Raw genomic sequence first — 13,511 nt, 5'->3', positions numbered from 1 at the left:
GTGTGTGTGTGTGTGTGTGTGTGTGTGTGTGCAAGCTATCTTCCCCACTCCAGACCCTGCAGCACTGAAGGATCGGCGGATGGAAAACCTTGTAGCTTACGCTCGCAAAGTGGAGGGTGACATGTATGAATCGGCCAACAGCAGGGTATGAAAGCGCTTACACGGTATCATGTCTTTGAATTATATTTAAGTGAATCCACAGGATCACTTGACTCCTCACATTTTACCCATGACGCGGCTGTCACAGTCTAGGGTTGGACGTAGCGCTGGAAAACCTAGTCCTAACCAGGCGTGATACGGCCGTTAAGTTTTCTGTCTTCGCTAAAAGCTGCATGGAAAACACTTTTAAAGGGAACATGGTCCATGTTTAAAACAAATTGTAAGAACGATAATAATCCTCGTGAAACTTTTCCAGGCGGAGTATTACCACTTGTTGGCGGAGAAGATTTATAAGATTCAGAAGGAGCTGGAGGAGAAGAGGAGAACCAGACTGCAAAAGCAGGGTATGATGCCAGCTCAGCCTGGCATGCCCAACAGTGCTCTACCTCAAGCACCAGCTGGCATGAATCAGGCACAGCCGCCCAGTACGTACACATACACACCTGCATAAACTGGCCTTAAAGGAGCTGTTCAACCAAAAATGAAGATTTACTGAGAATGTACTGATCCATAGGCTATCCAAGCTGTAGATGAGTTTCTTCACTGGAACAGATTAGTTGAAATGTCGCATTGCATCACTTGTGCACAAACAGATCATGGCAGTGAATGGGTGCCGTCAGAATGAGAGTCCAAACAGGTCATAAAAACATCATCATAATCCACAAGTAACCCACATGACTCCGAATCCATTATTAATGCGTTTTAACTTTAACCTGCTCATATTTCATATGTACATATCTGCATGGTTTTTCTCCTGATTCAGACAAGATAACTCTTTCACCGGAGTAAGAAATATTATAGATGGATGACATGCATTTTAGCTGAAAGTAATGGTTTAAAGTTAGAAAGTGTTACTTTAAAAGCACAGCTTTCAGTCATGTGGGTTACTTGTGAATTATTGTTGCATTTATTGGCTGATCGCTCATTCTAACGGCACCCATTTACTGCAGAGGATCCATTGGTGAGAAATCGAAGTGATGATACATTTCTCCAAATCTGTTCCCATTTTCATCTACACTTTGAATGACCTGAGGATTTGTACGTATTTAGCCAATTTTTCCTTTTTGGGGCGAACTATACCCTTAAATTGAAACCGAACGTCTTCAAGTACAAACACACACAGTTAAATCAAACAATGCCGTTTGTGATGGTTGTTCTGTTTTTTTCCTAGATGGTCCCCATTCAGATCCGTCCCTAGTTCAAGCCCCTGGACCCAATCAAATGGTCAACCGCATGCAGAATCCTGCTGGTATGGCACACTCCCTAAATGGTCTGTAGTTTAACATTTATTTTTTTAAATGCTTATAAATGAATCCAGATCTTTGCGTTTGCCTTTTTTGTAACATATTTTTGCAACTCCTGTGCAGGTTTGAATCAGTTTGCCCAGGTGGGGATGCAGCAGCCAATGGGACAAAGGGCGACGCCGCCCCTGCCAATGGGAGCAAACCTTAATCATGTAACATGCCTTATGATCTGAAGAGGCACAACTAATTTAACAGATTTTATGTTTATTTTGAGACTTTATTGTGTATTTTCAGATGGGTATGCAGGGAACACCTCGAATGACTCAACCCAACGTACCCCAGTTACAAAACCAGTACATGCAGAACCAGTTTCCAGGCACGGGTGCCGGACTGGGCCAGGGAGCAGTCGGCCTGAACCAACCTGCAGGGCAGGGACCCATGTCACAGGTCGGATATTAAAACACATTCATGCCATTTTACTCAGCACAGCTTGTTCTCTCCAATGCACCTAATATGAATTGACTTTTGGTGGCTAAAAGAGTGAAAGAGATTTTCTATTGTGAAAGGCAATCTGAATGACTAATGTGCATGAATGACTAATATACATAATTTTAGGAAAAAGTACTGTTTAAAGAGATTTAAGCATTACATTTAGCATAATTTAAAATTGCCTTATTAACCCATTTTGTTCATTATCTTGGACTGTTTGTGTTGTCTGTTTTAGCTGCTAAGTGATTCGTTAATCAAGTGTTACTTCATTGTGCTCATAAATGTTAAAAAACCTTTTTATTAAGTTGATGTAAATAAGAATAGACTTATTTAGAATGTATTACATTGACCAAAAGAGATGTAGTATATTTATATATGCTAATATGTATAGTAATCCATATGAACACAAATAATTCTAAATAAAATAATAAATAACAAAAAACTATCTGAAACATATAAGCCACATTAGTTGCTGAAACGGTTGAACAGATTCTTCAGAAATTATTAGTGAAATAAAAAGCGCCCCTGAAAGAGTCTTCAAAACAAACTTAAGATCACCGCAGTGTTCACAATGCGTAGTGTTGCGTCACCAATAAGGCTATCAGGAATATGTTGTAAATATTTAATACATTTGCCCAGCCTTCGATGTGTAGTAATACGAGCCGAGTCTTATTTTTCTTTCTTTCTCTCTCAGAATCAGATGCCCACTCCACCATCGCTGGCAGTCAGTAGTCCAGTAGCTCAAACCCAGGCTGCAGTCTCAGGCTCCGCAGCCGCTGCAGGCCCTCAGGGGCCTCCGTCCAGCCTCCCCCCACCTGCCCCACAGCCCGGACTGCACGCGCCCTGTCCTCCCTTACGCCAGAACTCCCCTTCTCCCGCACGCAGCCTCACCCCTACCCCTGCCCCACACCAGACGCCCCCGCAGTTGCCGGGTAACCAGACCCCCCAGCCCCACACCCCCACTTCTTCGACCACTATGGCCCCACCTGCAACGCAGCTGCCCCCGATGGCACAGGGGGTGGGCTCAGAAAAAGCCAGTCAGCTCCAGCAGCCGTCGCACGGGGGCGGAGCCACTGGAGGCCCCCAAACAGGGCTAGCGTCATCTGTGCCTTCCCAGAATGCACACGGGCTTTGTGCACACCCACGCACTCCTGTGAGTATCACAATTGAGAATGTGTTTGTTTGGGGTGTTTTTGCTCTTACTTTCATGTCTGAAGAGCCTCCATTTATCGTCTTGTTAGGGTCTTCTGTGAATTTAGGGCCCTGTGACGAAACACTGTGATGGAATCATTAAAATGGACTTTACAGTATAATGCAAAAATATAATTGCATAAATAATCAAAACCAGAGCTGTACAAACACCAAAAAATCATGTATAAATATTAAATCACAAAAAGAGTGCGTTTCAATGTGTAGTCTACAAAATAAATTCATAGGGACTGATGAATTTTTCTGTTTTGTTTGTAAGCATACCCAGTATTGATAAAAGAAGGAATGCAAAACAAAACCAACAAAACCAAAACCTTAATCTTCCTCCGCCATATTCTTTATTTCCCCACCCCTCAGTTATCCCAGAAGTCGTCTCTGACAGCGGACGGTCAGGCCTCAACTCCTGCCTCGGACAGCAGTGCTGACCCAAGTTCGCAGCTGACATCATCTGAGCCCACCGCCCCACTCGACCCCAAAACTGAGGTCAAACAACAGGAAGAAGAGGATGAGAACGAGACCGAGGATAAGGCCTCAGGGAAAATGGCTGCAATGCAGACTGAGATTAAAACTGAAGAAAAACCAGAGGCGAGTCGGAAAACCTTACATCTGTTTAACCTGAATCTGATTTCAGTTCCGTCTCTAACCTTATTTTGATTGGTCTGCCGCATAAAGAAGGAGGAACCCGCAGGAGATGAATGTAAGACCGAGCCAATGGAAACATCAACTGGGTCGACAGCCGAAGACAAGAAGCCGGAGGTCAAAACCGAACCCAAAGAGGAAGAGGTTGCGGGAACAAACAGCACTCCCGCAAACACACAAAGCAAGAAGAAAGGTAAAACAAACTAACGCACACATTTCTGGTCTCAATGTAAAAACACCTTTTTCTATGAAAATATAATGTGCTGGGAAAAAATCCATTGTTAGACAAATCGCTGAGAAGTTAATCCCTGAAGCTTTTAGATTTATATGTCTCCATTGTAAAATTGATTTATCATTCTCAATGCTTCTTGGGATTGTAATTTTACGTAGAAACAGTGGTTTCTTTTTGTCTGCATTTTCAAATAATCAAAACGTGTAAATGTGTTCAGCTTGATAGATTATTGGCGGCTCTTAACGATTAAAGATGTTTTTTCAACAACAAAAAATTATTATTTTCTGATTGCGGTTGGTTAGTGGCACAGAAGTCATGTTTCACCTTTAATGACCCTGCAGATGTTTTTATATAATTTGCATACAGTCTTTAACCAAAATATGCAATGGAATTAATGGATTTAATTTTGTGCTGAGTCTGGAAAAATGTTTACAAACTGCCTCCCAAACTATATTCCATCATAAAAAAAAAAAATCTAATCAGGTTTGATTTTCTGCATTTTCGCGTCTGTAGCATGCATTTAGATAAAGATGACGAATATGAAAAAAAAAACATAATACAAGCAAAAATACCCAAAGTCAAACATTTCAGACTCTGTGTGCAAGGACCCTTTATTGTTATTTTATTGTGTGATTTTTAAATTGATGTGGTGCTAAAAAAAAAGAAAAAAGTAGGGAATATAATCAGTTCCCATTGCATGAAATCTACTAATTCTGTAGAATCAGCAGGTGCTTGTTCTTTTTCTTGGTTTAATATGAAGGACAAACACTGCTTTGAAATCAGTACTCATGATTTTCATATGAATTTGTGCCTGATTCTTGACTCTGCTGCCACCTTTCTTTCCTTCCTCTCCATCAGTCTTTAAACCCGACGAGCTCCGCCAGGCTTTAATGCCCACTCTGGAAGCTCTGTACAGACAGGACCCAGAGTCGCTGCCCTTCCGGCAGCCGGTGGACCCCCAGTTACTGGGAATACCCGTACGTATTCGAACTAGTAACAAAACTAACCTGGTAAGGGCCTGCGCTGGCACGCATTACGCTACAAACAACCTAGCACTTTTCAGTTCTAGTCTCATTACTTTTTTTTGTTTATACCTTTACCCCCTCTCTTTCTCTCTTCTGCCTGCTGTTGAGTGCGTTGTGTTTGGATGTGAGAGAGACGTTGCAAGCTTGCTTCTGTAGCGTTTCTGTCAGAAAATATGAGCGAATATAAGGCAGCGCAGACTGTGAACATCTGTTCTTGTGCTTTACGTGTCTTCATCTTGTCAAAACATTGACAGAAAATGATCTTAGGCCGTTTTGAATCAGGAACGTTTAAAGCTGAGGTTTGGGATTGTGTTTTGTTAATTAAAATTAAATCTCTAAATTAATTACCTAAACCGATGGTGTCTGGCGAGTTGACCAATAGCATACAGGATGTGTTTGAGCAACAAATAGTTTTGGTTGCTAATGCCAGAGATTATACACTTAAGCTTTAAATTGGTTTCATTTATGCTATGTATTTAGACTAATGGTTGTTGTTTTAAGATTGGATCATTGTAACATTTTAGTACTAGTTATTTTGACTCTTTAAATCCTAAATGTTACTGATTGTTTGGCGTCATCAAAAGTCTCACAGTCTGCGCTGGCGTTATTTTCTGCGTTTAATATCGTTTTTGTTCTCATCTGCTTAAACTCAGTGTACTTCATTATCTTAACCTGAGCTTCAAACCATTGCACCTGTTTTATTTTGGCACATAATATCCTCATTCTGAGTTGACCATCATTTCCCAGAGTTATGGCCAAGTATTTTAGCAATAACCAGCATAGCAGATGAAATTTGACAGATTGCATAATAAGTAAAATTTTACTCCTGCTGAAAAAAACAGCTAAAACCTGGTCGTAGCTGGTTTTAGCTGGTCTCCCAGCCTGGCTAGGCTTAACTGGTCTCGCAGCCTAAACCAACTAAGATCAGTCTGGCCAGCTGTGAAGTGGTTAAAGCCCCTCTAAAACCAGCCTGCTGACCAGCTTAAACCAGGCTGGGAGACCAGCTAAAACCAGCCTGCTGACCAGCTTAAACCAGGCTGGGAGACCAGCTAAAACCAGCCAAGAAGCTTTTTTTTTTTCAGCAGGGACTAGCTTTCATTTAAATTAAGGAGCCACATTTCTTTCACTGATCACTGTGTTGCATGATGGGATCAGTCGATTCTGTTTCTTAGAAAGTGGTGAAAATTTTAAATGAATTTCCTGCTTTTCTGGTTATTTTGCTGCTTTATCAGTGGTTTGTTTGAATGAGGCACCGGCCCTGTTTAAAGTGTGACAAGCAAACATTACAGACAAAGAGAGACATGTTTGATCTTAAAATCGATGAGTCTGAAGTTGAGCGAAATATGTTTAAAACTTAATCATAGACAACTCAAAAACTCATCGTTTATTGGTCAAACTGTAAACCCCCGAGACTTAGGAAAAACAAAAAAACTCAGTTTTGTCTCTCTTGTCTAAGATTAGTGTTTGTTTGAAACACCTCCGTTTGTCTTGGCATTGTGTCGTCCCCATCGTATCTGCTTAATGCATATGGTTGTGGGACAGATGAGGGGGCCATTTTTGTAGTCGTTGTACATATTCATATTTTAATGTATGGTTGCCAGGCATAGTCTCAAGATCTTTTGATGTGCCCCAAAAACATAAAGTTTTGATTTAAGAATCGCAAGGCGATTCCAAATAATGTGACTCTCTCTGACACACAACCTGAATACGCTGGGGTTGACACCTGAAGGATTGTATTTCTCCTGTGTCTTTGATTTGTGCTGTTGGACGGTACAGAAGCGAGTCCAGCTGTGCGTTGTGGTGTAAATGCTCATAGTTATGCTGCTGTAATTTAATACCACCCCGCTTGTACTCACCTCAGCTTACTGTACCCTAAACGCTAACCCTGCCAACATCACCCTGTGAAACCTCGGTTTATTTGGGTTTTTTGACCAAATGGATTCATTCTTCCACATGTGATATTATTCCACTAAGCCTGGATCGCCTTCCGAGCTAAAAATATTGACAGAGCATAATAATAAATCACAGTCATAATTAAAAGTAAATATTATGAAGAAATGCCGAAATCAAAAGAAAAACAATAAATTATATTTTGCATAATGCTTATTTTAGGACCTTTTTTTATTTGCGTTGTAGCATTGTGAACATTGAGCACATTTAATAAATTTTATTCTTTTAAAATGTATATTAATAATAATATTAATAGTTTATGATGATGATTAAAAAAATAGAATACTCGTTATTATTTTGGTAACACTTTGCAATAAGGTTCCATTTATTAACTACATAATGTGTTTTTAAACTGTTTTTGTGCTAATTTTATTTGGTTGAGATTAATTGCCACAATGAAAACTATTATTTTTCGGAACTGTTAAACAGTTTTTGTAAATTGTGAATTCATATATAAATGTAATGCATTAATTAACAATAAGTTCATTTATTAGTCTTTGCTCACCTGTGTTAGATGGATATTTAATTTTTTTTTTTTAATTAACCAATGCAATTTGTTAACAAATAGAACCTTTTTAAAGTGTTATTTTATCAAACCATACACTCATTACTGCAAATCCTTTCCAACATATTACAAAAAAAGTATTTCATTAGCATTGGGTTGGGGTCAGTTGTCGTTTAATTGTCATGAATGTTAAAGACAATGCAAAATCTTAAAGGCCTTAAAAATGAGCTCAAAATGCGAAATATAATTTTCTCGGCATTTCTTGACATTCTGAACGTGATTGAGCCTACTATCTGTCCATATGATGTTCACATACTTTCACCCAGCCGGGTTCGTCACTAGATGTCTGCCGCTGGCCCAGAGATTTGTGTGTGTATTTGTGTGTGTGTGTGTTAGAACAGGAGAGAAATAGGGTACAGAATTGAGCGAGGCAGTGGGAGTCTGTTACGTTTTTCTCTGTTTGTGCATGTGAACCTCTTCTACAGCGCTCAACATTGTCCCCCTGCACCCTCTTCTCTCCCCCTGACTCTCAACCCGCCGTTCCTCGCTACTCCGTTTCACCCGATGATGATCTTCATCTGCCATCTGGACTCCGTTCTCCAGGACTACTTTGACATAGTGAAAAACCCAATGGACTTGTCCACTATCAAGCGTAAGCTGGACACGGGTCAGTACCAGGAGCCCTGGCAGTACGTGGACGACGTGTGGCTGATGTTCAATAACGCCTGGCTGTATAACAGGAAGACGTCACGGGTGTATAAGTACTGCTCCAAACTGGCTGAGGTGTTTGAACAGGAAATAGACCCTGTCATGCAGGAGCTGGGCTACTGCTGTGGGAGGAAGGTGAGCTGTGTGTGTGTGTGTGTTGGTTTTGTTTTCGGTACTAAGTCTTATAAAAGGAACGTGGCTCAACCCATTGGATTGCATTGGTTTCAAAGTAACCAAAGTGTGCTACTGTACCACTACACAACTTGTTTAATGATATTTAAATATTTGTTAAATTATAACTGTAATTTCGGCAAATAAATAAAGTTGGGTGCCGTTTAAATGCATAATAATAATAAGAACAATAAGAATATTGTTGTTGTTAAGATGGTATTATACAGTAGTATAATACTTCATATTTTCTGAACAGCACTTACTGTACGATGGTTCGTGCCCTTAATTTCTCTGCTATTTATGCATCTGCATTTCTCATTTTATAATTGACAGGACACATATGTATAGTCGAGGTATGTGTTCATGTAAGTAATGTATGTTATCATTGTTGATGAGCTCGCCAATCACATTTCAGCAAGCATATTAAATGCTATTTGTATTAGAAATACAAACATGATTTATTTAGAAGAATTATAGTTTACTACCATGTAATACAGTGGACTTCACTGTTTTGTTTTCTGTTTTTAATGATAGACCCGATAGGGCAAAATCAATAGACACTTTTACTGCGAAGTATCAAAAAGTACACCCAGTAAAAAATATTTTATTTATTTAATAAATCTGTCATCTCTGATATGCAATGTAGTAATAATAATATCATTCTTCATCATTTATCCTACCAGTCAAATTTGGAACCTGAGACAAAAAATTAAAGCCATTTTATTTATTTTTACTAGCCCACCATTCAAACACACATTCGCTGGCAATTTTTGTAATACTACTTGTTCTAATTATTATTTATTTATTTTTTGAGTGGGATTATTTTCCATTGAACAGTAAGAAATGTCTCATTACTGTTTTCGTGTATACAAGCAGTAAAACACAGCATTTAAGTTTGGCACGCTGTGACGTAGATTGCGCTTTCTTGCTAAAACAAATGGGATATTGCTACCTCATTCTACTCTTCCTCTTTCTCTCTCTTTTAATCCCTCTATACCTGCTTTTCTTCTCAGTTGGAGTTTTCTCCTCAAACTCTGTGCTGCTATGGCAAACAGCTGTGCACCATCCCTCGAGACGCCGCATACTTCAGTTACCAGAACAGGTCAGTATTATACTCACTATATCCACTCTACACACGGGCACTCGCACCCGTAGCTTAATGCTGTGCAGCAGAGCCACTTAAAATACAGAGTTGTCAGTCGCATTAGAGTAAGAATAGCTACTTGAAAGTTCAAAGACACTTAAATTGAGTCTGTATCATCCGCACAAACAGAAGCAAGCTATCATATTCATACTAATAGTTAAATCATAGTGAATGTGGCCTAATGGGTAATTGCCTGACCCCATGAGGCATGTCGTCACACTATTGTAGATCATTTGCATTTGAGCCTAAAATCAATTTCATGTTGCCTGGCAGTATTATAAGCCCAGTGCTAGAATAAATTACTACGAGAGCTGTTTTTTTTTTTTTCTCCAACGCTTTAATAGACGCTAGGTTGCTCCACTACATCGGCCACATTCAGATTTGGTTTACATTTGTGTATTTGTATGTAATAAGATTGAGGTGAGTATTTTAAAAGTCTGTTTTATGTGCTTTGTAAAAATGTAAACGCTGTTCTGCTCCGAGCACATATTTTCCCACACCGGGGTGTTGTTAAATTTCAGGCCTGTTGATTTGACTTTCGGTGGCAAAATAGACCGCATTTCACATCTCTGCTCTTTTTCTGATTTTAAACGGCCATTTTAAAGAGGGTCTGCATTTTTGACTCCAGTTGTGTTTTGACGTTTTGTTGGTGTGCTTACCATTAACAGGTGTGTTGGCAAGTGTTTGCGTTGATTACCTCAGTTGGTAGCTACAAGCACAAAGCAACAATTGGTAATAAGGAAGCACCAGAACGATTGCAGTGCTCTTCCTCTAATGCGTTAGTGAAAATCATTGCCAGTTTTCTGAGTTACGTCATCCTAGATCCTAACAGCAAAACTCTTATTCACGTCGGCTGGCAAAGACTTTCACCAGAATCAGAGGTTTCGATGTAAACAGACTTGAACTGTGCAAAGCGTACGTTTTTGTATGACTGCGGAAACCTTGCTTTCGTTATATATGAGGCTACGTAAAACACGTCCAGTACACGTCAAGGTCACATTTCAGCCCAAAATTAAAATAAGAAAACAAGATATAAAACGTTACTGTTACAATGCCAAAAAGTGTTAAGTATGTGTAAACAAGCCCATAGTCAATATTTTATTGTTAATATTTACTACTATATATATATATATATATATATATATATATATATATATATATATATATATATATATATATATATATATATATATATATATATATATATATATATATATATATATATATATATATATATATATATATATATATATATATATATAAATAAATAAATAAAACTATTATAACAGGACATTGCAGGTTATCACGTAGTAGTAGTAATAATGTGTTAATAATAACAGCAATTTAATCTTCTATTACTTAATCTGTAAATATTAAAATGTCTATTGAATTGTTTAATATAACACACATTGGCAAGTGTTTTACAATTTAGTTTTTTAATCAGAATGTATAATGAAATAACACAAGGTACTGGAACATTATTGTAAAAACATTAAAAACAAAATGTTATGAAACAATTTACTTTAATTTTGTGTACATGTTACATTGTTGCGTTAACATTTTAGTTTTTATTGTTTTAATGTAATCTAATCCTTACAATCCTTTGTAAAAGCAGCCATTTATAATTTTATGTTACATATTTTTCTATTGTGTTGTGATGCCTTTATGCTGCATTTACATAAAGAATTTTGTAAGATGACGTAATGACAGATATCAGTGATCTTCATTTGCTTATTTTTGGGGTAAAATATGACCTGGATGTGTTTTGTGAGATTCACCCAAAATGAACTGAGCGTATTTTAAAATCGGCTAAGACTTCATTCATGCTGCCAACTACAGGGCGTACTAACTGTTTATCTGTGACACGTTGTTTTAGTGGCGAATCTTGGGACCCTCTTTAAAATGTCCCGAAAGGATGATGGGTCTCTGTTGCTCCTGTTCTCATTCTTCTCATCAGTTCGTTCACTCAGTCCATTGTTGTCCCTCGCTTCTCTGGGCGTCACGGTTGTTTTAGAGCTCAGTGGACGCGAGGGAGACCGTCTGTGCTTTTGCCTCGGCTTCCTGCTCTCTCTTTTGGTTCAGTTCTCTTCTACATCTGACCCACCCCTCCACCTGTCCAACACGTAGCTCTTTGTCCCTCATAACGGTTTTGTTTCTCACACTTTTTTAAAATATTCATTCTGCCCTCCTCCTCCCTCCCCCTTCCCTTTCTCTCCCTCCTTTTTTAACGCTTGTGATGTCTGCATTGGCCTGCTTTGATGTGACCAATCATCCGCTCCGAAATTTACACGCAACCAATCAATCAATCTGCCCACACAAAAAACCTGCTTCATGATTGGCTGCTCCCGGCGACGAACCTGCCTTCTCCTGTGTGCCTGTCTCCTGGCCTGCCCTGCCCTGATTGGTGGCTGCTTCCACGTGCCCTCACTGTGATTGGCTGTGCTCTTGGCGAACGGTCTAGTTCACCCAAATATGGGCTTCTTGCTGACAGGTACCACTTCTGTGAGAAGTGTTTCAACGAAATCCAGGGCGAGAATGTATCCCTGGGGGACGATCCAACCCAGCCCCAAACGTGAGTAACTGTCTAAATGTTTGTGTTTTGATCTTCTGCTTCATTGTTATTGTCGTGATGCAATTCCTCCGGAGAGCGTTGTTTCAGTGATTCTCATGACCCACTCGATTGGGCGGCTTTCTCTGCTCTGTTTCTCGTCTTTTCTCCTCAGGTCCATCAATAAAGATCAGTTTCAAAGGAAAAAGAACGACACCCTCGACCCTGAACTGTATGTACACATTTTTCCCTCTGAATGTGTCATCTCGCTTCGCTTGTCCTGAAGTTTTAATCACGACTCGTATTTGCTGTCGTCGTCTGACCTTTTGTTTTCTGCTTTTCCTCCTTAGACTGCTGGAATGTGGCGATTGTGGCCGAAAAATGCATCAGATATGCGCTCTGCATAATGAGACGATATGGCCATCAGGGTGAGCTGCTTCTATTTGAGCACGCTTTTATTTGACACACTCCATTGCAAAATATCTGGAAAAATACCTGGAAAAAGTGAATCTTAATATAAATTTAGCCTTTTTTTCCTGGCAAACACTACTGATTAATGTATTTAAAGCAATACCTATTAAATGAACAACATAACAAAATAATATATGTGTAATATATGTATAATAAAATCAAAATTATGTATTATTTTGATTTTATTATTATTCAGTATTGTATCTATAAATACAAAGTTAACCATGTATGCAGAGATGTAACGCTGTTTGTCTTCATTTCAATCAGGTATGTTTGTGAAGGCTGTCTGAAAAAGGCCAGTGCAACAAGGAAGGAGAATAAATACACTGGAAAGAGTATGTGCTTAAGATCTTTAGAATCAGTAAAAATCCCTTTTGTTTAATTTTATGAGAATAAAATTCCATGCTTGATTAATTGGAAACAAGTATTTCTGAGAGTCATTTAATAAAAAGGTTTAATGGCAGATCTTGAGAGTGAATTTTATGTTCATGAATTGTCATCATTTTTTGTAGACCACCATTGTTGCATTATTTTAATCTCTCTGCATTTCTTTCTTCTTATTCCAGGACTTCCTCAGACAAAGCTTGGTAACTTTTTGGAAACACGAGTGAACGAGTACCTGAAGCGCCAAAGTCATCCAGAAACGGGTGATGTCACCATCCGTGTGGTTCATGTCTCTGATAAAGTGGTGGAGGTCAAACCTGGCATGAAGTCTAGGTGAGAGACAGAGCAGAATATTCAAAAATTTTGTTGTGCATTTTGAGGTTTGAGGGTACTTTTGAATTTGGAACAGGGTGATTTTAATTTCTTGTGATATGAATTAACCTTATGAATATAATGAAACATGGTCCATAATTTTGCATGTAGTAACACACTTATTCACACAATAATTTTATCATTGACCTTCAAGTAGATGTATTATTTGCAGCATCTATACCACTGTATACCATAACCAGTGTTTTTTTTTTTTATTATTATTTATACACTATTGTATATGATATTATTAATATTTTGTAT

At 38.7% G+C, this 13,511-nt stretch overlaps 1 protein-coding gene across 16 annotated transcripts in view; it reads left to right on the top strand.

Annotated features, from left to right (window-relative positions):
* ep300b (E1A binding protein p300 b) overlaps positions 1-13,511 on the top strand; it is a 30,250-nt gene that overhangs the window by 10,450 nt on the left and 6,289 nt on the right. For 4 of the 16 annotated variants that reach the window (XM_043235492.1, XM_043235491.1, XM_043235490.1 and 1 more), the window contains exons 9-24: positions 28-145; positions 416-584; positions 1,331-1,429; positions 1,527-1,615; positions 1,698-1,850; positions 2,587-3,045; positions 3,459-3,686; positions 3,774-3,933; positions 4,831-4,982; positions 8,056-8,295; positions 9,345-9,433; positions 11,937-12,047; positions 12,199-12,255; positions 12,374-12,451; positions 12,762-12,829; positions 13,061-13,211. In XM_043235492.1, coding sequence (XP_043091427.1) covers positions 28-145; positions 416-584; positions 1,331-1,429; positions 1,527-1,615; positions 1,698-1,850; positions 2,587-3,045; positions 3,459-3,686; positions 3,774-3,933; positions 4,831-4,982; positions 8,056-8,295; positions 9,345-9,433; positions 11,937-12,047; positions 12,199-12,255; positions 12,374-12,451; positions 12,762-12,829; positions 13,061-13,211 — 2,421 coding nt within the window. The remainder of the gene's footprint in view (positions 1-27; positions 146-415; positions 585-1,330; positions 1,430-1,526; positions 1,616-1,697; positions 1,851-2,586; positions 3,046-3,458; positions 3,687-3,773; positions 3,934-4,830; positions 4,983-8,055; positions 8,296-9,344; positions 9,434-11,936; positions 12,048-12,198; positions 12,256-12,373; positions 12,452-12,761; positions 12,830-13,060; positions 13,212-13,511) is intronic. The other 12 variants (XM_043235502.1, XM_043235501.1, XM_043235507.1 and 9 more) reach the window with 9 other exon arrangements.

This window comes from Puntigrus tetrazona, chromosome 3 (genome assembly GCF_018831695.1).
Source record: "Puntigrus tetrazona isolate hp1 chromosome 3, ASM1883169v1, whole genome shotgun sequence".
Taxonomy (NCBI): Eukaryota; Metazoa; Chordata; class Actinopteri; order Cypriniformes; family Cyprinidae; genus Puntigrus; species Puntigrus tetrazona.
Note: the sequence above shows the minus strand (reverse complement) of the source record. Positions and strands in the feature narration are given on the sequence as shown.